At 39.0% G+C, this 26,416-nt stretch overlaps 1 protein-coding gene across 2 annotated transcripts in view; it reads left to right on the plus strand.

Moving 5' to 3' along the window:
- Positions 1-26,416, plus strand: part of LOC127646498 (disco-interacting protein 2 homolog B-A-like) — an 82,487-nt gene that overhangs the window by 17,684 nt on the left and 38,387 nt on the right. For both annotated transcript variants that reach the window (XM_052130204.1, XM_052130205.1), the window contains exons 2-4: positions 23,842-23,913; positions 24,473-24,634; positions 25,504-25,629. In XM_052130204.1, the coding sequence (XP_051986164.1) occupies positions 23,842-23,913; positions 24,473-24,634; positions 25,504-25,629 (360 nt within the window). The remainder of the gene's footprint in view (positions 1-23,841; positions 23,914-24,472; positions 24,635-25,503; positions 25,630-26,416) is intronic.

Genomic DNA, 26,416 nt, shown 5'->3' on the forward strand with positions numbered 1-26,416 from the left:
ACGTGACAGCCCATTCTCTCTGAGAGGTGTTTACCCATTTTCTACATCGCTAATAAAGATGACCAGTCAGTCTCAATTTAGGGAGTTTCCGGTGTTCAGCGTGGAAATCAGGTGAAGATGGATGCCGAGCAGACCGACACTGAACTGTTGGTCAGAATAAATAACACGCCACAGCTTGGCGATATAGCTTTATTTCATCAATAATTAAAGTTCAATTAATACGGGAGCGTGACATGTAAATAAGCACAAACTCCAAAACTGTCATTCTCTGTGCGGTCAGAGCTGCTTCAACCAGTCACGGAAGAAACCAATCTGAGCAGGAGTCAATACCGGGAGAGATTTGAAGTTCAACCGGGTGATGCACACTCTAACACGAGACGCTCGTCTCTCACCCCTGCTGTCTGTAGCTTGAGTGTCTGATAGAAACACATATCCACAGCTTTGCGTGCCATGTAAATAAACACAAACTCTAAAACTGTCATTCTCGGTGCGGACCAGTCGCGGAAGAGATCCAATCTGAGCGCTAGTCGAGACAGGAAAAGGCTGATGCGCACTCAAACACTGAGATGCTCGTCTCTCACCCACTGTCTGCAGCTTGCAACGTGTAGCATCATTGATGAGATCATTATAAGATCAATCTTACAGAATGTGAAAAATAACTTTAAAATTACAACAACAATAAAATGTGTGTGTAATATATATATATATATATATATATATATATATATATATATATATATATATATATATATATATATATATATATATATATATAACAACAACAACAGTTTTAGTGGTTTGATTGAGTGAACCAGTGAGTGAACCTTTTATATCCAGTTTCCTTTTTTCAAAAGATTTTCTACAAAGTACATGTTACATCCTGTTTAAATGTCCGTTTGTTTGGACAATCTTATTTTTGTGAAAAGTTGTATGTTCTTATTTATTGTTCTATTTTATTTATGTATAATATAGAGAAAATAACAAGTTTGCAGTAATGCAAAGATATTATTTAATTTAGTAAAAATATTTTAATTTGAAAACACTGCATTTATATTTGTTGCTAGTTTGTATGTTTGAGTTGAGAAATACACATTTCAGCATTATCAGTAATATATTTGTGCATTTTCCTTGATAACCAAGCAAGTTGACTCATGATACGATTTGTTTATTGTATCGCAATCGCATATCGCAATATTAACATCAATAATCTTTTAAGCATTATATTGTATTTTATATTGTAATAATGTTTGTTAAGGTAAGGCAAATACAAATTATTTTAAATTGATATCTATGGTATAGAATAAATTAAATAATTGCTAAATTACTGCTTAAATTATTAGTCCACGTACAGTAAATAATATGGCATTTTCAATATTCAAACTTATTAACAGCCGATTTAAATCGACCAAGTTTCTGCGTTCAGTAAGCCCTTTGATCTTGTTTGATCTTCTATGGTGATCTTGTTCATGTAAGATCATCATTAGATAATTTTTGGCCTCAGTGATTGCACTTTGAAAATTAAAAACAGTAATTTGCGACCGGAGTTTGTGCGAATCGTGAAAATGTTAAATCAACCAATTCCAGCTGCGTGGCAAATGGGTCTTATTAGAGCAGTCGCAATAACAATGACGGTGATTCCTGAAATATACTATTCATGCCATATTCTTTATGTTGGATACACCTCCAAAACACACTAAGAACAGTTAAGCTGAATTACTTTATTGCTATTTTGTACAAATCAAATTCACATTGGCTTACTTATTAACATGACAAAACAAAATTGTTATTACATTTTTAATACATTGTACACTGAAATCTAGCAATGCAACAAACTCTCCCATTACTATGACTGCTGTCACTTACTGCAGGTTTACACTAATTGAGATCTGCATTTCGACACAAGCTCAGTGACGCTCCACACAATGTTCTGCGTCTGTGCCTTGATTAGAACAGGATCATTTTAGTTTTGTCGTGTTACTCATTTGAACATCTACATTCAAAGCGAGCGGTGCAATATGCAATGAATCCAAAATATTTACAAAGTGCTTTTCGCTCTTGTTCTACAGCTTCTTTTCAAGTGTCAGGTGATGTTTCTTCAGTATTCATTTTTGTGTGCCACGTGAACAGAGCTAGAACATAAAGCAAGCATCTGAGCATTCAGATGGTTTAAAACTTTCGCATTAGGATCAGTTGTCATTATTGATAGGACAGAGGACTAATCTAAGCAGCTCTGATTGGCCATGGCCATTTCATTGCTCAACGGACATGGTAGTGATTGGTTAGAATACTCAACCGCTGCAAAAACACGTTGTAAAGAGAAACCATTAATGCAACAGGAGCAGACTTAAATTGAACACTGTAATCGTCAGTTTTCACGATTACGTTATCGTGGCAGCCGTAATTGTAATCGCGAATAGTTTTTCGATTAATTGTGCAGCCCTATATGGAGGTAAATAATGCCTACTGTATTGTTGTATTGGTGCAAATAAATAATACAATTATTAAATATAATTCTTCCTTGTGTTTATTTAGTAAAATAAAAACTGCAGAAAACATACCTTCATTATTTTTGGCTAGAGATTTATCTCATTTCTAAAATAGTTTTAATATACTTGACTACAGTGACTGTTTTGGAAATGATGGATACTCTGATAAAAACAAACAAACATATAGTTTGTCATTTCAAAGCAAATATATGTTATAATTATCAAGATATATACTGAAAATCGTCAGTAGGCTGAAATATTTTGAGATAACATTTTTGAAGCCATATCACCAAGTCCTACTGGAGGATATAAGATTATTTAGTGAATAAAGACTTCAATTTCAATTTGTCCCTCACATTAGACCCCGTTTCCCCATCTTGGGTGATCTGATCACATGTGGGTTAGGTGAGACACATCTGTGTTTACACCTGATCACATAAAAGCGTCTCCTGTGACCACCTGTGTTCGAATTTGGAGGGAAGGGTTTTTGTTTCATGAAAACATACATCAATCACTATGTCAGTTTGTTACTGCATGATGAACACTATTGTAGAAGTAGATATGGCACTACTTTACCCACTCACAAAGTGCAAGGATAGAAACAACAGGAATTGCACAGAGGAATCCTTATTAAACTTAAAATGAATAACATGAACCAATGCGTTTCGGCATGTAGGCCTTCATCAGGGTTCCTATGTGCCGTAACACGTTGGCTAATGTTATTCATTTTAAGTTTAATAAAGGTTTTCACTGCAAGTGTTGCTGGATTCCTCTGTGCCATTACTGCATGACATTAAACGCAATAAAGTCAGAAAAGAAAATGGTTCGCTGTTTCTCCCAGGTGCCTGTATTATAGGAGCCTCAGGTGTTCATGCTTGTCATCTGTGTTGATATCAGACACATTAAAGAAGGCACATGAAGCTCTCATGATTGTGTATGTATCCACTTTTTAAAATTTTCTGATCGGACAGTTATTTCCTTTTAAAATGGCAAAATTTAAACTCTTGTTTTAGCACAGCGGATGTTTGACAGGTGAGGGGAGGTACTTCGCTGCTGTCTGGGACGCATTCAGGATGGATTAGTGTTTACACCTCAAATATGATGTGGACACTAGCGTTTTTGACCACATTTGTATGTGGTTTTTGTTATCCTATCACAAAGCGCTTTAGACCTGTATTTAGGGCTGACCACATGTGATCGGATCACCCAAAATGCATATTAATACCTGGTGGAAATGGACTCTTATGGTTACTTTGCATTCTTTTCTAAGCTTAAAAGCACCAGTCCCCATTTATTGCATCGCATTCAGGACATTCTTCAAATTTTACACCATTAGTGTTCCAAGGAAGAAAGAAAGACATAGGAGTTTGGAACGACATGAGGCTAAATAATGATAGAATTTTCATTTTTGGGTGAACCATCCCTTCAATTTGTTATATTTTTAAGCACATCCTGTAGATGCAACATGAGCTTTTTTTTGCATAAATATTTTTCGATCCAAAAAAGAAATTTTTTATTGACATGGTCTTACAAATGTTTTCAACATGAGGACTGAGGATCAAATTATCCTTGCTCTTGAACCGGGAAAGGATCTTACAGAAAGAGAGTATACAATATCCTCCCATACTATCAGCCCTTTAAATGTTAGAAGTCGTCTTGTCCTGTAGAAAAGGTGCCCTAAACAGACTGCACCTTCAGCACATACAGTATTCGTTGTTTGTATGTGTTGTGAATGAAAGAGTTTATCTGTGTGTGTTTTTGTGTGTCTCAATTCATGAGGGGTGGAGATAGGAGGTTCTGACACACTCTCACACAATGAGCACCATTGAAATCATCAGGACTGAGCAGTTGTGATCTCTGCTGGAATTCCCAACACATGCTCACATGCTTTTATGCACTTAAACTGATCAAATTAGCTGTCTGTCTGGAAAACCTCTTTAATAGATTGTAAGCGTATACTTGAAGGGATAGTCATTATATACTTTATAACACCTTCATGTTGTTCCATCCAAACCTTTCCATGGGACATAAAAGGGGACGTTAAGCAGAATGTTAGGATCTGACAGCCTCAGTCACCATTTACTTTCATTGCTACGTTTCCCATACAATGACATTGAATAGTGACTGAGGCTTCTGCCTAACATGTTTTTTTGTGTTTTTCTTGAAAGAAAGAAAGTCATGCATGTTTGGAACAAGATGAGGATGAGTAAATGATGACAGAATTGTCATTTGGGGGTGAACTATCTTTTTACACTACATAAGTAGTGTACATAAGTACATAAGACATACTGTATAATGTTTGCTTTATTGTGTTTGTTTGTGTGTGTGTGTGTGTTCAGGTAACCTCAGTAGCTGATGTGCCTACTGTGACTGTAGGAGGACAAGCAGGTTTTCTGAGTTGTAAAGAGAGAGAGATAGAGAGAGTGGGAGAGAGAGACATTGAGACAAATCAGAAAGAGAGAGATTACTCTAATCTAGGTCACAGAGCATCAGGAAGCAATACACTCATTTAGCCATGATTCACAGCAACCTTACTGACAAGTTGCGCTCTTTCTCCCTCTCTCTCTCTCTCTCTCTCTCTCTCCCTCTTTCTCTTCTCTCCCACTATATTCTTTCACAATGCCTTTCCCTCTTTTTATCTAGTCAGCTTGCTCTCAAATGCACACACCACACAGGACATGTTAATAGTTAATTTCACTTGCTGTGTGGATTGTGGAATGCTTGTTATATGGGTTCCTCACACACCAGAGAATTATTCAAAAAAACATAATACGTTTTCTTTCAGCTTTTCTCATCAGTTAGAGTCATTACTCTTAAAGGGATAGTTTACCCAAAAAATGAAAATTCTGTCTTCATTTACTCACCCTCATGTTCCAAACCTGTATGATGCTCCATGTGGCACCCAAAAAGAGATGTTATAGGGACTCAGTCTCAGGACTGTTGTTTCAGTCACCATTCACTTTTATTGTGTGTGAGGCTGTCAGTCCCTAAAATAATCTCCTTTTGTGTTCCACTGAAAAAAGTCATACAGGTTTGGAACAATATGAGGGTTAGTAAATGTTGACAGAATTTATAGCAAACAATCACTTTAAATATCTCTCATGTTACACTCAACTAGAGTGCAGGTGACAGATTGAATAATTAATTTGTACTGTATAATTTTCTCTCTCTCGGCTGTATCGCATTTTGTTTGAAAGTTTCAGAGGTGAAGATCTCTTGATACAGTCTAGGGCTGAAACGATTATTCGATGTTATCGGCAACATCAGCTAAAAAAATTGGCGACTATTTTGTCGAATAGTCGTTTCATCTCATTTATCGCAACAACGCAACATGAGATCATTTGAAAAGCTAATGATGCACAAGAGCACTGTATATTGCACCTGATTAAGGCAAGGAAGTAAACACAGCTCACGGTCCAAGCGCACTCCAGACTTTCCAAACAGCCTTATAGGTTATGTATATCTTAAGGAAAAATACAAAATAAGGAAATACAGAAAGCAAAGTCATTCTAACTTGAAGTAAAGGGGAAATAAATAAACCTGACGTTCCGCTTGAGCAAAACATGTCTGTCAGATTGTATAAAAAGGAAACACCCCAGCATTATATCTTTAATGCACCCTTTATTAAAGTTCAAATAATAAGGAAGTGGGTTGTGTAAATACTGGCATTTCTCTGTGTGGTTAGAACTGCTTATATGCGTTGCATGAAAAACAGCTTGAGAGAATTTCAAACTTCTCTCAGCCGAAAAACCCTCTCGCACGGAGATGCTCATCCCTCACTCGCACTTGCTGCAGCTAGATTATAACATGATGGCTCGTGACATAGTGGATCATAATATAGTGGATATGTCACTGTGTGTATCTTATCGTGAAGAAAAGCGGCAATATACAGCACGATTAAGAGGAGAGAGTTTGTTATTGTGTGTTAAAGATGAATCAAATTTAACAAAAAGGTGAGTTTATACTTTGAATTTATCATTTTTTTAAAATATAGATATCTAAAACTCCTTACGTACATTTACTTTAGGAGCTATACTGCAGAAGAACATTTATTTTTATTGGAGAATGTTGAATATAATATTTAATATATTTTAATATTTGAAAATATAAAAAAATCCTTAAAACAAGACATATTTACCTGAGAAGCAAAATGATGTAAGAATTTTAGACTTGATTTCAGAAAATGTATATTGAATATAATTATATTTTGTGTTTACTGCACAAAATATATGTGAAATATACATTTATATACAAAATACACTTTTATTCAAGATACATTCTCTGAAAGCAAGTCTAATATATGTTGCTTCTCAAGTAAATGTATTGTTTTAAGGATTTTTAGATCAATTCGATTTTTGGATCAAAAACGCTTGATAACAATAATAATTTTTTTTGCATTGAATTTCTTAATGAATTAAACTACTAAAATCTAAGTGTTTTTTTCCTTTTCAGTGAATGTCATTTAGAGGTATTTTTAAAAGTTAAATTTTTTCTCTTTATTGTTAGTAAGCACGTTTATCACAACCTTTAAGTCAAGGTACAAGCTGAGTAGTCAGTTAAGAGCTACTGATTAATTATTGCAATAATTGCCCGAATAGGCGAATAATCATTATAATAATAATAGTTACATTAGTCGATTATCGAAGTAATTGTTAGTTGCAGCCCTAATACATTTTAATACATTTAATACAGAATGTACTTTTATGTTAGGTAAAGGTAACACCATGATAATTTTGAAGTACATTGAAGTATGTAAATAACATTCAGTCAGTACCAGGGTGATTCTCATGAAACCTGTCAAAACTGCCCATGTCACATTTAACCTCAGATCAATACAAAAATTATAAAATTATTTTGCATAAAGAAAATGAAGCCTACATATAGGACCATTAAGACTGTTTACTTTCTAACATTATTTTCAGGACATTTAAGCACACTTTACCTCTCGTTTAATTATCATTACCACAATATGTGCCGACTTTTAATGTTACTCACCCTCATGCCATCCCAGATGTGTATGACTATCTTCTGCAGAACACAAATTAAGAGTTAGAAGAATATCTCAGCTCTGTACGTCCATTCAGTGCAAGTGAATGGTGAACAAATCTTTGAAACTCTAAATATCACAGCATAGGGCAGCATAAAAGTAATCCATATGACTTAAGTTTAATCCATGTCTTCTGAAGCTATCCAATTGGTTTTGGGTGAGAACAGAACAAAATGTTTCTCCTTTTTCACAAAAAATCTTGACATCAGCAGTCTCCTTGGCAGTCATGATTTCAAGATCGATTACACTTCCTAGCTTTGTGCATGCGTCAAGCACTAGGAAGTGTAATCGAGCTTGAAATCATGATTGTGCCTAGAGACTGCAATGGCAAGATGTACAGTGTAAAATGAGTTACGTTTTGGTCTGTTTTCACCCAAAACTGATAGGATAGTTTCTGAAGACATAGATGAAGCCACTGAAGTCAGATTGATTACATTTATGCTGCCTTTATGTGCTTTCTGGAGCTTCAAAGTTTTGATCACCATTCACTTGCATTGTATGGACCTACAGAGCTGAAATATTATTTTAAAATCGTTGTTTGTGAGTAAATGAGAGAATTTTCATTTTTGGGTGAACTATTTAAGGGATACCATACTGGTGGCATCCAAAAGAGTGTTTTTGATGGTTTTCCCTCATTTTATCATGTAAGTGCCACTTTTACAACTGTCACGTCAGTAACAGAGAGTGGTTTTGTCCGCAACACTGGATTTTCGTCATTATTGTGAAAATTACAAAGAATAGAAATTAATTGTTACATGTTATTAAGAGTGCCAACCCTCCTACATTATGTGGCTATTATTATTTCTGGATTATGTTTTTAAATTAAGATCGTGCTTTACAACGCATATGTCTACAAAACACTCATGTGCATTTTTCCAATTATTCGTACAGCTTTTTATTTAATTGATCTTATCTTACAACTTTATCTCTTTGTCTGATTTAGACCGGGCAGAATTCTAGATCCAAAAACCTGTACATAAAGTTTAAAGTTATGTTTTCTTGCAAAGATCAATGACAGCTTTAATGAATCAGTGCTGGCAATTGACCATGGTATGGTTTAATAATATATATGGGGTGTTGGGGGGTGGGTGATAGTTGCTATGGTTACAGTAGAGTTACCCTTAGGCTGATCTCATTCTTAATGAAAAAGGCTAAAAGCGTTAAGAGGCCCATATGCCACTATGTCCAGTAACATGACAGCAACCATATTATTACACACACCACACAGATTGGTTTAGAGCAGTGCTTAAAGTTGGATAATCTGATGTTGCTGTGCTGCTCAACGTGTTCTGCACACACCACTAGAGGGCAAAACTCGCTAGCGACTTCTGTCGAAAGTGGTGAATGCAGCCTTTTGCAGCTTAGTACTCGTTCGAGGCCATATCGCGATTTCAGTCTTATTTCAATCCATAATGCAGCATTAATGGATATCATACAGATGTCTGAGAGGTCAAAATCTGCAGGTTCAAATGTTTCATCCGTAATGCTGAAATTGCCCATTTTTACATTTTCTTAAGAAAACCTGAGTAACCTGTGCAACATTTACGTCACAATGGCATTGGGTGGTTTCCATGGCCTTGCTGTGTTTGCTAAGGTTTTCAGAGTGTTTTGTATTGTGCAGTTTCTAAGGTGTTTTGTTGGTTACTACAGTGTTGTACGCTCCGCGTCAACATTCTTCAGCGCCAAGGAGTGCAACTCACATAGTTTTACATTTAATTCGACCCAAATCATTATCAAAGGATAAAGATTATTTACTCTATCTATCACTGGATGAATTATTGTGAACATGTGTCTTTCATAGAGCCTACTCGATGTATTTTCAGTACAACTATGTTGTTTTATGTTTAGACTAGTCGAACGATATGGGTTTTTTAATTGCCGATATCGAGAGCGCAGGGTGGCTGATTGGCCAATACAATGCCTATATATTGAACAATTTAATATAGTAAAAAACATAAATAAAAAATTGCTAAAAAAAAAATAACTCTAATTTAGCACTATATTTGCAATTTCTTCAGATTTCTGTTTAGTCATCAAATTTTTTACATTTATTTGCACATGAAGAAATTGTTAATATATTATGGAGAAGGAAACAGTACATACAGTAGTCCAGCAACCATGAATAGCATGACCTCAAAAAATACTGAATCAAACCAATTGTACATACAGTGCATAGTGAATAAGATATTTAGTTATAGCACACGTGACGCGTTTTACCTTGGGCTGCACTTGCTACCTTGCTGCCTAATCAGTTATAATAATAGCTTAACTGACATCTGTTTTGAATAAATGTAACTCTTAAGGAAACTGTTTTTTGAGCAGTTTGAAAAGCACCTTATTTTAATCGTACCTCCAGATACAGCCTCCGGAGGCAGCATATACCTGATTTTGAAGTTGCACTCACGCACTGTTGCGGATCCAGGATTCTCCTGATAGATAAAATGGACTGGATCACCTGCTTGGATTGTTGTCATGATTTGTTAATCATGATGATTTTTGATCCTGATACTTAAGTTTTTGATTCTGGCTGTTAGAATACGTGCTTCAGATGAAGATATTAGATGACGGGAACAAAGCGCTAGGTTCGTGAATGACCTCTGTTTAAATGGGATTTTTTTATTTTCTATAATATAAAACAAGTTTTTTGATATTTACCTTTTATCATTTTAAATGTTACAGGGAACTGTTGTGGAGAGGCTGTTAAAATACCTGCTTTAGGGGTAAATAAATGAATGCTCCACAGGATGCTGGATATGCTCAAGTTGTGTGAGGTTGGTTTATTACATCTGTTTAAATGAGATATGAGCATATTTGCAGATGATATATGATATTAGTTTTATTGATATTCACATTTTTATCATTAGACAAGACAGTTAAAAGTTACAGGGATCTGTTGAGGAGAGAAAGGGAGAATGAATCAGGCAAGCACTTTAACATTATGTGCTCAAACGCATCTGCCACGGCTCTGATATGCGATAGTTTAAATGACACTGTGTTGCACACCAGTCTATTATTGTAGTAACACGATGACACGTAACAACGAAATGACCTGTCACTGTTAGTTTACATGTCTCAGTCTTCTCACATGCAAGCGTTATTTTTGGCGCCCTCAAGAAAAGAATTTGCCAAACATAAAATATATCGGCCTATGCTGATAATTAAAAAAGACAGAATATCTCCCGATTTATCGCCTCAGTGATATATCGGTCGACCACTAGTTTAGCTTGAAGGAAAGACATATTCAAGCATATATACAGAGAAATTGCATAATAAACATCGCCAATTCGAATCGTTCAGCTTGCGCAGTTACAACAGTTTCACTGACCGGCAAACTCATCAACGTCACTTTGTTCGTTTTTAAAGAAGTACCAAAACTTTTATAACTTTGGACTACCATCTCCTGTTCCACTTCAGCTCATCCTGTGTGTGTGCGTGTGTGCTTCAGTAAATAGTATATCGCCCTCTTGTGGTCTCCCAATGCTATTATGCCAAACTGTTAAACTGAGTGTATTGGAAAGCACGTTAATTGAGCTTCTAATTTAAATTTAAGCTAATTTTATAATATCGATACCTCAAAAATATATCGATAAAATAATGTGCTGATCAATAATTGATATATCAATATTTTATGACATCCCTAGTGGTTCCTTACTGGCCCACACTGAAAAATATTTGGAGTGGGGTTTACTTAAAAAAAAAAAAACATATTAACATATCCTAATAAATTCAACAGACCATATACCGTAATTTCCGGACTATAAGCCGCGACTTTTTTCCCACGCTTTGAACCTCGCGGCTTAAACAATGACGCGGCTAATGTATGGATTTTTCCCGCTTTCAAATTTTATTACAATTTTAAAAAAAAACATTCTGTGACGTGATCAGTTTTTTGGCGGCGTGAAGCTTTCATTAGACCAATGAAATTGCCGAACGGGTTAAGGTCAAACATCTTTTTTTGTTTACTGTTTAGATTAAATCGAGCGCGCTCAAACTTCCCATCATTCTGATTACGGTAGTCATTTTGTCACCCTCATCATGGCAAAGACATGGAGAAACGCATATGATGCTGCTTTCAAGTTGAAGGCGATTGATCTGGCTGTTGGAAAAGGAAATAGAGCTGCTGCACGGGAGCTTGGTCTTAATGAGTCGATGATAAGACGTTGGAAACAGCAGCGTGAAAAATTGACTCAGTGCAAAAAGACAAATAAATCTGAGGCTATTCAACTCCGACACCGAAGGAGATGACTTCAGTGGTTTCAGTGCACAGGATGAGGAAGATAGTGACCAATAACTTTCTTGGTAGGCTACTGTTTACTGCTAATTTTTCATTTTTTGTTACAAGCCGTGTGTGGCAGCGGGGGTGTGGTCAAGCGCCCGTCCGGGAGAGAAAAGCTGTAAGGGCGCTTACACCTGCGCTAAATTATGTCTAACACCGGTGTCTAATTTCAAGTGCCCTGCTTCACGTGTCCATCTTGGGAAAACTGTCACACGGGCACCAGTGTGACAGTTTTCAGCAGGGCACTTGATGTTCCAGGTAAGGCTTTTAATGGCCACAGCAATGTTTACAATCAATTTTATAAAGTTTCTCAATTCTTCTATGTGCCAACACTAGACTGACGTGTGTCACTCTGTCAGCTCTGTGGCTGCTGCCTTTTTATGCCACTCTCCCCATGCTTACTGAAATTAGACACAGGTGTTAGACATAATTTAGCTCAGGTGTAAGCGCCTTTACCGCTTTTCTCTCCCGGACGGGCGCTTGACCACGCCCCCGCTGCCACACCATGTTTTGTTAAAGCCTATTTATTTTTGTTACAAGCCGTGTTTCGTTAAAGCCTGTGTAAAGTTAATTTGTTTCAATGTACCGGTAGGCACCTGCGGCTTATAGACAGGTGCGGCTTATTTATGTTCAAAATAATATTTTTGTAAAAATTCAGTGGGTGCGGCTTATATTCAGGTGCGCTCAATAGTCCGGAAATTACGGTATTCAAGTACACACAATTACTGGTGACCAGTTTACTCTGTCTGTAATACTCTGTTTCAAGTAAATGTTACTCACTCTTTTTTTTGTAGAATTAACTTAAGCAACGTAGCACTGAATTAAGCTTTTAAAAGTAAGCTTTTAACATTTCAATGCTTTTACATGGAGGCCTTCCACAGGGAATCTTAATGCATGCTATGTAGTCCATTAGATAACATCAACTAGCTTTAATGATGATAGAAACAAGATCCATAACTGCGCACACAGACCTGAACACTTGGTGCACAAAGCCTGATGACAGTAACAATCAACAGGTAATTTTTCTGATCATGAACTGTGTCAATTTGAGTTGAAAATGAACTTCAGCACACAAAACAAGAAGTTCCTAAACGTAACAAAAAATAAATATAAATAATAAAAGGGTGTAAATAAACTTGCAAACAGTGAAACCATGCAAGCTCATTAATTATTCATGCCTGGTGCATGCTGAGAACACTTTGAAAAGTTGTATAAAATTAACTTTTTTATTTATCTGTGAAATTTGCTCAGATTAGCAAATAATTATGACATGGTTTTCTACTTTAGAATTGGTATATGATAGCATATTGTCAAGTTAAACAATCATAAATAATATTTACTTATAAACAATAGCATTTATTTTTACATGCTTGAATTGAGTATTAATTTAGAATTGAATTAATATTTTCAAGTTAGGGCTGGGACGATTACGTCGACGGCAAAAATACGTCGACGCAAAATATGCGCGTCGATTCGTCAGACCAAAACAAAGATGGCGGCGCCGGAGAGTAGAAGCAAAACGAGTGGCTCCTCAGACTACCAGAAGTGCAAGGCGGCACGCACTCGTTCATCTAAAGTGTGGGAATTCTTTAATTTAAAAGGAAAAAATGATGTGATATGTCGTCTTTGCAAAATGGAGATGGCTTTCCATTCTAGCACCACGGCAATGCACCAGCACTAGGGCTGGGATGCGTCGACGCATAAAATATCTTGGCGTCGAATTGTCAGACCCAAAACAAAGATGGCGGCGCCGCCGGCATCAACACGAGTGGCTCCTCAGACTATCAGAAGTGCAAAGCGGCATGCACTCGTTCCTCTAAAGTATGGGAATTATTTAATTTAAAAGGAACAAATTCCGTGATATGTCATCTTTGCAAAATGGAGATGGCCTTCCATTCTAAGCGCCACCGGGAGCAGCTGCAGATGACAGAGCACCGTAAGTTTTTTCAACTCCCCACTTTGCACTTTCGATGTTGGAGTAGGCTATAATCGTTATGCGACACCTAAAGTTTTAAACTTATAGCTATTAATAATAAGCTTATAGCTATGAATGTACGTGAAAAATACATAGAGGACACTGACAACGTGCTGACAGACAGGACCAAGCAGGTAACATTTAATAAAGTCTCAACTTTCAAATTTGGTCATTCAAAGAAAATTAAACCATAAATAGGCCTACTATTTTGTGGCTCTTTAATGTGTCGTGACAGATTGCCTCAGATAAAGCTGCTCGTGAACCGATCATCTTTTCCTTGGTTAATTTATAGCATCAAATAGGCTAAACATGAATGTAGCCTACATCAGAAGGACTGTTGTTTTAACCGCGGAAAGATGTCAGTACAGTAGCCTACAATCCATTATTCAAATCCACCGACGTTAATCTTCTCTCTCCTGACTACTTTGTCGGACAAAAATGGCGTATTATGATTGATTGATCAGATCGCCTGTCAATCAAACTCCCGGCAAATGTTTTTTTTTTTTTTTTACATTTTATACACCCCCACCCCCGATGAAACCAGTATTAACGGTGTTGGCACAAGTCGATTAATCGAATCGAAATCGAATCGGACTGAAAAAAATGAATCGTTAGATTAATCGCTGCATCGAAAAAATAATCGCTAGATTAATCGTTTAAAAAATAATCGTTTATCCCAGCCCTATTTCAAGGTCATGCTTACAATAACTTCAATGAAGAAAGTACTTGATCTTTTCTGCTATGTTTACTTCACCACAAAATATTTTTCTTTAGTGGAATTCAAAAGAGCTCACCCCATATCTTTATGATATTGTGGTCCCTAGATATGGCTTTGGTCCCTCCTTTAATGTTAAAGGAGCCCTATTATCCAAAATTCACTTTTACATGGTGTTTGTACATAAATGTGAGTCAGCAGTGTGTGTGTTCACCAAACTAGATCGCGCAGCCTTAAAGCTCAGGGCACCCCCGGGCAGTCAAGGGTCCCCTGGTACTGGCCCCATTGGCCCAGTCGGTAATCCGTCCATGCCCAAAACATACAAAACTTTGTGTTTGTTTGTGCAAATCATTTTACACCAGACTACTTTGTGAATAAGTGTCAATATAAAGCAGGATTTTCATTTTTTTTTATTATGAAGCATGGATCAGTACCAACTTTTTGTGTTCCAGCTTTATATCCTGAAGATGTATATATTTTATTCTATTTATATTTTGTGATTGTTTGCAAAATCACCTTTCCGTATGTGCTTGTTAGCTGATTCCATGGATAATGAGTGGTGGTGGCATAGTGGCTAAAGCACAGGGCTGTTAATCCGAAGGTCACAGGTTCTAACCCCACGGCCACCACCATTGTGTCCTTGAGCAAGGCACTTAACTCCAGGTTGTTCTGGGGGGATTGTCCCTGTAATAATTGCACTGTAAGTCGCTTTGGATAAAAGCGTCTGCCAAATGCATAAATGTAAATGTAAATGCAGCTAGTTACAAGTTACGTTGTCTCTGATTGTATTCACGGAGACCAGAGCTACAGTATGTCATTATTTTAATTTTAACCTGAAAACGTTTATTGTTAGTTACCATTGTCTCTGATTGTATTCATGGAGACCAGATATACTTATATATATATATATATATATATATATATATATATATATATATATATATATATATATATATGTCTGAAGTCAGGGCTGGACTGGTATTCTGGCATATTGGACATTTTCCCAGTGGGCCGATGCACTTTGGGGCGGACTGGCCATCGGGAGAACTGAGCAGGCCGGTGGGTCAGCCGCAAAACGGGCAATGGGCCGCCATAAGCTAAAATGAGCTGCCGCGTTATGCAGAACGGACCGTAAAATGGTGCTGCGATATGCAGAAAAGGACAGCGAACACCCCCCACTGCTCAACTTTTGGGCCAGATGCTATGTAAAATCCCGGGCTGATTTCTCTTCCCATTCCAACCCTGCCTAAACTCCGGTATTTACACTGTCAGTCATATTGGTTCTGACTTGTTGTTGCTGTAGTAACCGAAGCACGAGCTGTAAAGGTACATATCTCTTCCGGAAATTGGGCGGGGAGCAGCAGCTCTTTTGCATTTAAAGAGACAGACGCGAAATCAACGTGTTTTGATTCCACCCAAAAAGAGGCATTTAAAACATGGTATAGTAAATTATCCTTGGGGTATTTTGAGCTGAAACTTCAGACACATTCTGGGGACACCTGAGACTTACATTACATATTGTAAAAAGGGGCATTATAAGTCTCCTTTAAGTCTCTGGTATTTGTAAAATCTATATTTGTTTGCCTGTTTTATCATACACCTGACGAAAGTCCAATTGCTTACTAAACTCCTACCACCCCTTCTGCCCGGCCACCATCTTCCATTGCTCAGACAAAAGTAGGTAGTTCCACCCCATATTTACAGCATTGGTTGAGCCAGATGACATGTCGGACTTCCACAAAGCCACAGCGTTTACAATCTAAAGGGAAGTCAACCGATGAATAACTTATATGTTGTATGTATATTATTTGTCTATGCACATTAAACTAGGTAGGAGAAACATCAGAAGAATTAAACATTGTCACTTCACAATGAAGTACTCAAAGACTGAAAGCACACAATCACACTGTAAACACAGACCAGGCAATTCTGTATGTTGTATTACAAAGTGAATTTGGAAGGGAACACCTGACAAGGCATGTTTCTAGGTGTGTGAAGAGGTAATTTGAGTCTTGTTGTCACCTGCATGCACACACCCTTGTAAACCTTACATTACTGTTTCCATCAGTATGTTTTCAGAGCAGGTTTGTATGACTGGTTGTATCAAGAAAGAGACAAGAACAGACACAAATTAACTGAACTCCCAGTTGTGTATTTTTCTCTGCCACTGTAATCTATCTGTCTGTCTTTCTGTCTCTCTCACACACACAGTCTGTTTTTATTCTCTCAGCAGAACAGGAAACCATGTCATAGAGTAGAAGATTTAGCACTGGAGAGCATGACATCATCCAGAGGGAAAGGAAAAATGTGTGTGTGTGTGTGTGTGCATACATGACTATAGTTTGGGGACAAAATTAAAAAGCTATAGTACATCTGACAGATCCTACTTTTGGGGGACATTTGGGGGATTTTGGAAAAATGATTTAGAAATAAAGTAAATCATTCTAAAAAAAGTTTTCTTTTAGCAATAGGGTTTGGGTTTCTTTATAGATTATTATATTATTAAAGCTAATGTGGCTCTGTTTGGAGGAAACACGTCAGGACACCTTCTGTAGGGGGACTCCTGTCCGCAGAAAACTGAGGTCTGTCCAGGGGTTGAAAGTCTGGCAGCAGGCGGGGTTGATAAACACATGGTACGTGCCGTGGCACCATGCCCATCTCGGGACATGAGTCTGAAGCCAGTGCTGAAGCGGTCTCATATGCATCAACCCCAGTGGTGCGACTGCCACTGCCATATGCCCCAGGAGCCTCTGGAATTGTTTTAGAGGAACCACTGTGCCTGGCTTGAATAAGGTGAGGCATTTCAGCACCAACTGCGAACACTCGTTGGTGAGGCGCGCTGTCGTTAAGACTGAGTCTAACTCCATGCCTAGAAAAGAGATGCTCTGAACCGATGCTCTCTTCCCAGTTGACCTGAAGCCCTTGACGGCTGAGATGCCTGAGCACCTGGTCCCTGTGGGTGCACAGTGACTCTCGAGAGTGGGCTAAGATGAGCCAGTCATCGAGGTAGTTGAGTATGCGGAAGCCCACTTCCTTTAGCAGGGCAAGGGCTGCCTCTGTGACCTTCGTGAAGATGCGAGGGAACAGGAACATGCCTTGTACTGATACGCCTGGCCGGCGAACGCTAACTGTAGGAAGGGTTGGTGTCGAGGCAAGATAGAGATGTGGATGTACGCGTCCTTCAGGTCTACCACTGCGAACCAATCTTGATGTCGGACGCAAGTTAGAATGTGTCTTTGCGTGAGCATTTTGAACGGGAGTTTGTGCAAGGCCCTGTTGAAAACTCGCAAGTCATAGATCGGTTGTAAGCCGCCGCCTTTCTGGGTACGATGAAGTAAGGGCTGTAGAAACCCTTCTTCATCTCGGCTGGAGGGACAGGCTCTATCTCGTCTTTGAGTAAGAGGGTTGCAATCTCCGCACCTAGGGTGTTGGCGTCTTTGCCGTGCACCGAGGTAAAGCGGACACCGCCGAAAGGGGGGTGGGGGCCTGGTGAAATGAATCACATAGCCGAGTCGAGTGGGCCTGGCCAGCCAGCATGACGGGTTGGGAAGTGAGAGCCACGCATCCAAGCTCCGTGCGAGGGGCACTAAGGGGACAGTCATTTTTGACATACCTGGCGAGGCTTAGCAGCGGGGCGGAGCAGGTAGTTTGGCATTAGGAGGCAAAAGCGCATCCCGAGGCTTTGGTGCTGAGAGAAGACTCGAAGCACTTAACTTAACTTACAGGGGGCGGGTTAGTTAAAGGATTCTCCTCCCGGCCCTCCACCGGGGGGCGGAGTGGTCTGCTTACCTGCTCCGGAGCAAAAGCCTCGTTCCCTGGGTCGTCCGTCTCAGGAATGCTTGGGAGCCTTCCAGGTCCTCGAGGACGTTCGGGAGACAGGGTGTGTGCACTTCCTGCGGGGCGCTGGATGCTGGGGCTGAGAGCTGGGCCAAGGTTGAGACGGAGTTGCCTGACGTTTGGAAGCCGTAGGAGGATGCCCTCGGCGAGCAGACTGAGCATGGCCTGTGCTGGAGCAGCGGCGGGGCATGATGTGGGAAATGGCCTCTGTCTGTTTCTTCACCGCCGAGAACTGCTGGGCAAAGTCGTCAGTGGTGTCGCCGAATAGACCGAACTGGGAGATGGAGGCAAAGCAAGCTTTATCTACCTCCCGCATCTCGACCAGGTTCAGCCAAAGATGACTACCCAAGTCAGGACTACTCAAGTGCAGATCTTTGAGTGCCTTGGCCTGGTGAACTTGCAGGAGGGCCATGGCATGCAGAGCGTAGGCGGCCTGTCCACTGGCGCTGTAGGCTTTGGTGGTCAGTGACAACGTCATCCTTCAGGCCTTGGAGGGGAGCACCGGGCGATCTTGCCAGGTGGTAGCGTTCTCGGGGCACAGGTGGATCGCAACAGCTCTGTCCACCTGGGGGACCTCCGAGTACCCGTGGGCCGCCCTGCCATCGAGGGTTGTGAGAGCGGATGAGCGAGTAGGACGGTTGTGGGCAGTGAAAGGTGCCCTCCATGACCTCGTCAGCTCATCATGCACCTCTGAGAACAAAGGAACTGGGTGGGGTGGGCGTGGCTGTGAGTGGCGCCGGGACCCTAGGAACCACTCATCTAGCCGTGAAGGCTGTGGGGAGGATGGAGGGTTCCAGTCCAACCCCACGCTGACGGCAGCCCGGGCAAGTATGTCGGCCATCTGGGGGTCAGTCTCAGACTGGGTGTGCCGACCCGAAGGCGACAGCCCAGTCGAGTCTTCCGCGTCAGACGCCTGAACGTTCTCCGATGTAGCAGCGAACTCATCATCCAGCTCGGACGGAAGTCAACGAGTGTGCCGGGGGTGGGGTGGTTCGTGGGGATCTTCCCGGCGGAACTGAGCCCGCTGCCATCCCGAAATCGCCTCCATCGCCAGCCGGGTCGTCCTCAATCCCATGGGGCGGCTGGAGTGGCGTTCCTCTTTAAGAAGGAAAGCCGCGACCGCAACGTTGCCATGGTTAGGTTCTCGCAGTGAGAACACGAATCATCCACAAACGCCACCTCAGTGTGAATGCGGCCCAGACACACGAGGCAGTGTCTGTGACCGTCAGGAGCGGAGAGAAATCGGCCGCATCCTGGAACTACACAGTGGCGGAAGGGCATCTTTATAAAGACGTGCCCTGAAAAGGATGTTCAATGGCAGCTGTGAATTGCTCTTTTAGAGAAGATACACTCTTTTATGAAAATACTCTCTTTTAGCAGCGCTGTCGAAGCGCCCAGGGGCAAAGCTGCACTGCTGTGCAGAGAATGAGAAAGCTCTGCAGAGGTGAGTGGAACATTAAGTGATCTCAGCTCACTGATTGCACAACCGCTCGGCTCCAAAGAACAAATCTGAATGAACAGAGGCATGATTCCCTTCCTTTATACCCGTATGTCCGATAAATAAAAAATCCAAAACTATAATGTGGCAGGGCGGAGGGCGGGGCCGGGTCGTGATTCTACACACCCGGTCCCTTATCAGGCTAATCAAGCCCCGAGAGGTATAAAGGCCAACTGCGGGAGGGTTGTGCGGGAGGGAGAGAGCATTTACGGACATGTCCGTCATGTGTGTTTGTGTCTTTTTGTTTCAGTTTATAATTAAAACATAATTTATATTGTCAAGCCGGTTCTCGCCTCCTCCTTTCCATTGAACTACGTTACATATAATAACCCTCTTTCGTGTCTGTGTGTGCAAAGAAATTATGCAGTTATGTGATTTAACTGGTTAACATTTTTAGCACTTTTGCAGGTCACTTAAATAGCTCTGTAGTGTGACCAGTGCATTTTACATATACAAATATTCCAAATATTTCCTCATAATTTAATGAGGTTAATTACACAAGAAGTAGCTAAATGTAGTATAGAATAGTTTTAATATAGCATGTCACACTACAGGATACTATTTTCACTGCTTGTAATTTCATGTCGACTGCCAACAGTGAATGGATCATCTGTCTTTGTGGCAGAGAATGTTACAGTCTGCTAGTGTAGGTGGTTGATGTTTAGTATTTTAGGTTTTTTTCATTTCCAATGGTTAATTTTAAGCTTTTTTTTTTTTTTATCAGTAATACTGTTTTATCCTGATAACTAAAGTAAATCAGTAATACAATGTACTTTTATATTTTAAAGGAGTTGCTGCCTCCCTCACCTCCCATCTCTTAGGGCCAAGAAAATCCCTAGTGTGTGTGTGCACACATGGCAGTAGGTGTTTATGTGTGTATAATCAAAATAATGGAAAGTGTACAGACAAATGCCAAGAGACAGGAAAAGAAGTGCTGTATTTAAGTGGAACATTTGTATTATTTTATTATGCTTTTAAGACATTTGTTGAGGTAAACTAAGATTTAAAGAGAGATGTTTTGAGACTAAATATAGGGAAAAGGGATATTTCAAAAGGAGGATTTAGATTTTTAAGCATTTAGTGCATGTAAGAAATGCCCCCTCCACTTTACATTCTGCTAAGAATGTACACCTGTACAAAGTATGTATGTTCATTTGTGTACATGTTTGTGTTTTTTGTGACCATTTATTCCTTTCTTTTGTCATGAGACTTTTGCCCATAATGCTATAGAAATTGTAGCTTGCAGTGCTATCGTGATTTAATTATCAAATATACTTTGATGTTCAGATATTAGTATCCAAATTAAAATAATATTATACTGTATTTATAATATATTATTATATATTGTAAATAATTATATATAATATTCAGAATTGCCCAACGTGGTCTTCTGTAGTTGCTGCCCATCCACCTCAAGGTTCAAAATGTTGAGCATTCTGAGATGCTATTCTGCTTATTTCTATTGTACAGAGTGGTTTTCTGAGTTACCATAGCATTTATTTCAGTTCGAACCAGTCTGGCCTTTCTCAGTTGCTCTTTCTCATCAACAAGGCGTTTCCGTCCACAGAACTGCTGCTCACTGGATGTTTTTTGGCACCATTCTGAGTAAACTCTAGAGACTGTTGTGCATGTAAAGCCCACAAGATCAGCAGTTAAATAAATACTCAAACCAGCCCGTCAAGCAAAAACCATCATGCCATGCTCAAAATTACTGAGATCACATTTTCCCCCATTCTGATGGTTGATGTGAACGTTAACTGAAGCTCCTGACCCATATCTGCATAATTTTCTGCCTTGCACTGCTGCCACACCATTGGCTGATTAGATGATGTCATGAATAAGTAGTTGTACAGGTGTTCCTAATAAATGTATTTTGGAATTCGATCTTGATGTGTGATCCTGGCATAAATGTTAGGACTCTATCAAAGCTCTTTGTGCTTACAGTGTGATGTTGATGGCTGAAATTTAGGCCGTGTCATATGACTGGTCGAGGCTTGATGTAGATTGTTGCCTTAGTCTGTTTTCACTCACTTCTCATTATCCTCATTCTCTCAGCAACCAATCACATTTGAGACAGTATGGACCACCTTGCGTGACCAATAAAACCTTTTAGTTTTACATTAGATTTAATGGTGTATTCTTTAGTTGAACCAATGTCTTAAATCACTCTTTCTGAACACTCAAGAAATCATAAACAGAACAAACTCAAGCACATCTCCACATACCTCTATATATATATATGTGATAGAACAGTCCATTAAAGCTAAAAATATGCCATAGTGCAGATGGTTTCAGTCCTTATGCATTACTTATGGGAGTTGACTCTTCTCTTCTTTCTCTATTTACTCCTTTTTATGTGGAATATTATGGAATGCTTTGTTTAACGGTCTCTATCTCTTGGACGAGTCCTTGCTGTTTATGGTCACCATTGTTCATTTTGCAGCAATCGTGGCCCTTGAATCTAAAGGCCAATCTGATTTCTGTAGCATTAGAATTAGTGATGCACCAAAATGAAAATTCTGGGCGAAAACCGATTTTTTTTTAATTTTTATATAATTGTATTAATATTATACTTTTTAATTAATTTCATGAATTTAATTAATCTGAATTGAAAAACTACAAATAAATAAAATTATCACACTTTTATTGAAATTAACACACCAAAATTGGACAGACAATATATTATAACAACATTAAATATATTATTCTTTATTCAGTTCTTTAACAATCAAATTTAACAGAGTTTTTTTTTTTTTTTACCAATTATCCAATAAATGTAACGTTCTAGAAAACTAATGATATGCAAAAGAGCAGTCAAGTAATGAACTTAGCAGCTCAAGGCTAGCATCTTGCAAATGCAAAAGGTTTAAATATGCTACACAGTCATTTTAATGAATAGCAGAGGGGCTCTTTTCTGATTATGTAAACGTATTTATACTTTAATATAAAATGATTGTGCAAAACAGCATTAATTGAACAAACCAAACATCGTCAGATGTAGCCTCAAGTGAAGAACAAAGTTTTGCAGGGCTAAACAAATGTTTATGTTATTGCTATACACATAGCAAATTGGACTGCTTTCTATTTAAGTAAAAGTGTCAGGTTTCTCTTCAAGAACAAAAGTTGCTAAAGTTCTGGCAACTCAAGAACATGAGATGCTGCACTGAATAGTCTCTCTCTCTGTGCTGGTGCTTGGGCAGATAAATACCTGCGTGCAATCCAATCCAATCGCAAGCAATGGAAAGCGATCGTTGTTCATGCCCCAGTAGTGAAGAGGATTGTCGCGTTTGCAATATGAGCGTGAAGCGATCAACTGTGTTCCGCAACTGCTTTCGGGTCCTTGAATAACGTATAACGTGCGAGGAAGGGCACTCGGTGGACTTTCTGGTGCTCTCCTAGGGAGTTGGGGCCCTACGCAGACTATGTAGTATGTGTATAGGTTTCGGCAGTACTGCTTATTAGTATTATATGGTATTTTTCCACACCGCTGACATCTGCCTTTGCTTGGCAGCGCTGTGATTATGATTATATCGATCGAGAGTGAAACCTGAGCATTGAGGGGCAGGGAGGCATATGTATCGGCTCATATTTTCGGCCGTTTTTCTCTTTCGGTCAAAACCAAAAAATGACATTTTCAGACAGAAACTTTTCGGTGGCTGAAATTTCAGTGCATCCCTAATTAGAATACATGTTTTTGAGTTATCTCTTTTAAAGTCTTTACCCTTCAGGGGAAATCAGTTCTCGAATTGATGGGGCAACCCCCATAACAAGTCCAAAATAGAATTTAATATAAATGCCACTTGGGTTGATATTTTGTTATATATAATGTTATTACAGTATTTTAAGTGTGGTTTAATTGTCTCAACAAACTTTACAAAATGTTTTGTCCAACCTCAATTTATCTGTTTTGAATCAAAGGCATTTGACCACAACTATTACAACATGATGTGTTGAATGTTTTTGAATAGCTCTTTATGCTCAAGTTTTCATTATCTTTCTCTCTGCAGGTGACATCACACAAAAAGGTTATGAGAAGAAGAGGGCCAAACTTTTAGCACCCTACTTGGTTCAAACTCAAAGTAAGAATGCCAGAAATAGTCCTGCTTATTCCTGCTTTTCCCTCCATCTCTTTTTCTGCCTTATTATCTCTATCATTTTGTTTTTCTCAGTAGTCCACTGACTCATATGATAATGTGGTTATTAAACATCTCAGACTGTTCCTCTTGAGATTGAGGGTTTCCATCCTGAGTGCTCCTTCTTCGCTGCCTTCTAATGGTCACATGTATTGAACTGCAACGTAAAACCATCTCGCTTTATTCTAGCAATCACTAGCATTTGCAAGAAATATAGGGACTCTTGGGATTATTTTTGCCTTTCTGTTAGGTCATTAAATACCACATGAAATACAAATTAGAATTTTTTGGCTTTTAATCCATGTCTGACAGCTTTGAGGCCATCTAAATGCTATTGTTCTCCTATTACTTTTAGCAGAAATGCACAATTTCAGGGAATTGAGAATTGATTACTCATACTGCACTCACTCATTTTGTCCAACCACAGCTCTGCACGTTTATGTCTTCAATCTTCTGTAATTGGTTGCTGTGTCTGCCAGTTTGGTTTATATTGTTATCTCTGCAGCTTTGGCTCCACCTCCAGCCTATGATGGACAGTCTCCTGTTTCGAGCTCTGCCCCTGCACCCAAACCTGGCCCCTCAAACTCTTCCTCCTCCTCTTCTCACCACCGGCGCACACGCCGACCTCATCGAAGCAGCGGGACAAGAGATGAACGCTACAGATCAGGTAAAACAGTTTAGCAACATACAAAACAGATACTTTTACATCACACTTTTTTCTTCCACTGTAGTTCAAAGTAGATCTGATCTATCCTTAAAGGGATAGTAGAGGCAGAATGTCAACCTCAGTCACTATTATCTTTCATTTCACCTTTGTTTGTACAATTAAAGTGGAAGGAGTCTTTCTGTCTAACATCTCATTTATTGTTTTGGGAAGTCAATATTCAAATGGGTTACTTGAATTTTAAAATGGGATAGGTAAAAAAATTTTAACTTTGGAAAAAAAAAAATCTACACCTTTAGAACTTTTACAGACTATTTATATTTCATGAGATTTATAGGGTGAGATGTTAAAAGTTCTGCAGAGGTAATTTTCTTCTGACCTCATTCTTGTTAGAAATATTAGGTCATCTGTTATGGCAGTCATACACATGTTTAAATTCAGTTGATTTCACTACATATTTTATGTCCATACCCTTGTTATGCAAGCATTACAAAAAAACTCTTTCTGAGGGGTGATAGCCTAATGCTACAGAACTGTGATGATAACACGAGGGTTGCTGATTTGAATCAAGGTAGCGGCAATCCATGAACCGGAAAGTTAATGAGATTCCAATCAGTATTGTGCCCTTGAGCAAAGCATTTAACCCAGGATGTTCAAGGTGGACTGTCCATGTCACACTGGATAAAAAACACCTTGCCAAGCACAGAGGTCTGTAGACACTGAAGGTTCCATTTCATTATTCTTCAAATTTGAAATGGCCTACTATACGAAATCTGCCATTGAGATAAATGGGAATGCTATGGAATGGAATACTGTCACAAAACTGCCTGTTACCAGCTTTTTGTCTCTCTTTCTCTCATTCTCTGTCTCAGATATTCATACTGAGGCCGTTCAGGCAGCACTGGCAAAGCATAAGGAGGAAAAGATGCCGCTGCCCATGCCAACCAAACGGCGCTCCACATATGTACAGTCACCAGTTGACAACTGCACCCCACCAGGTGAGCTTACACACACATACATACAGGCATTAAATAAAGCTTTACACTCATATACTAGATAGTAGTATATACATATACACTGAAGACAGATATCTGCTAGGGCTGGGTATCGATACAGATTTTCAGATTAGATTTGATTCCGATTCACAAGCTCATATTTTGATTTGATTTAGATTCAATATCAATTCATATTGGTATATTTCAGTTATAATGTCTCTTTTTCTTGTTTAAGAAATACATTCTCCCAGTTAATTCTATGATTTATACTGGATACCTTCTAACTAGGTGCTATATGAAAATATTAATTTTACTGAATATATTTTATTTGCTGCCCGCAACAAATTCAAGGCTTTGACTCTGACCTTCGGGACAGCCTTTGAAACAGCACCCTCTTTCTACAATTCATTCCTCCAAGTCTATGTCACAACTCGCTCTCTGTGGTAAATGAACGGGAGGTGCCTGGTGGTCCTATTGCAAAGCACAATGTCAACTTCACAATCATTCACTTTCTCTGTTCCTCTGGTGGAATGAGCTTCCAACCTCCACACGATCTGCTGATACCATCTCAACATTTAAGAACAGCTGAATACACAACTGTTTCGAGAGCATTTAACCAATCCACAAAAAAATACACTTATTTAATATTTAACAATTAAAAATTATAATAATTTTTTTTTTATTCACTAGCTTGTACACTACTCCAGCCACTCTGCAGTGTGGTACTGCTGATATTGTTGACTTTTGTATGAAAAATTGCTTGATATGTTCCTTATCAAGTCGCTTTGGA

Source organism: Xyrauchen texanus, chromosome 7 (genome assembly GCF_025860055.1).
Source record: "Xyrauchen texanus isolate HMW12.3.18 chromosome 7, RBS_HiC_50CHRs, whole genome shotgun sequence".
Lineage (NCBI taxonomy): Eukaryota > Metazoa > Chordata > Actinopteri > Cypriniformes > Catostomidae > Xyrauchen > Xyrauchen texanus.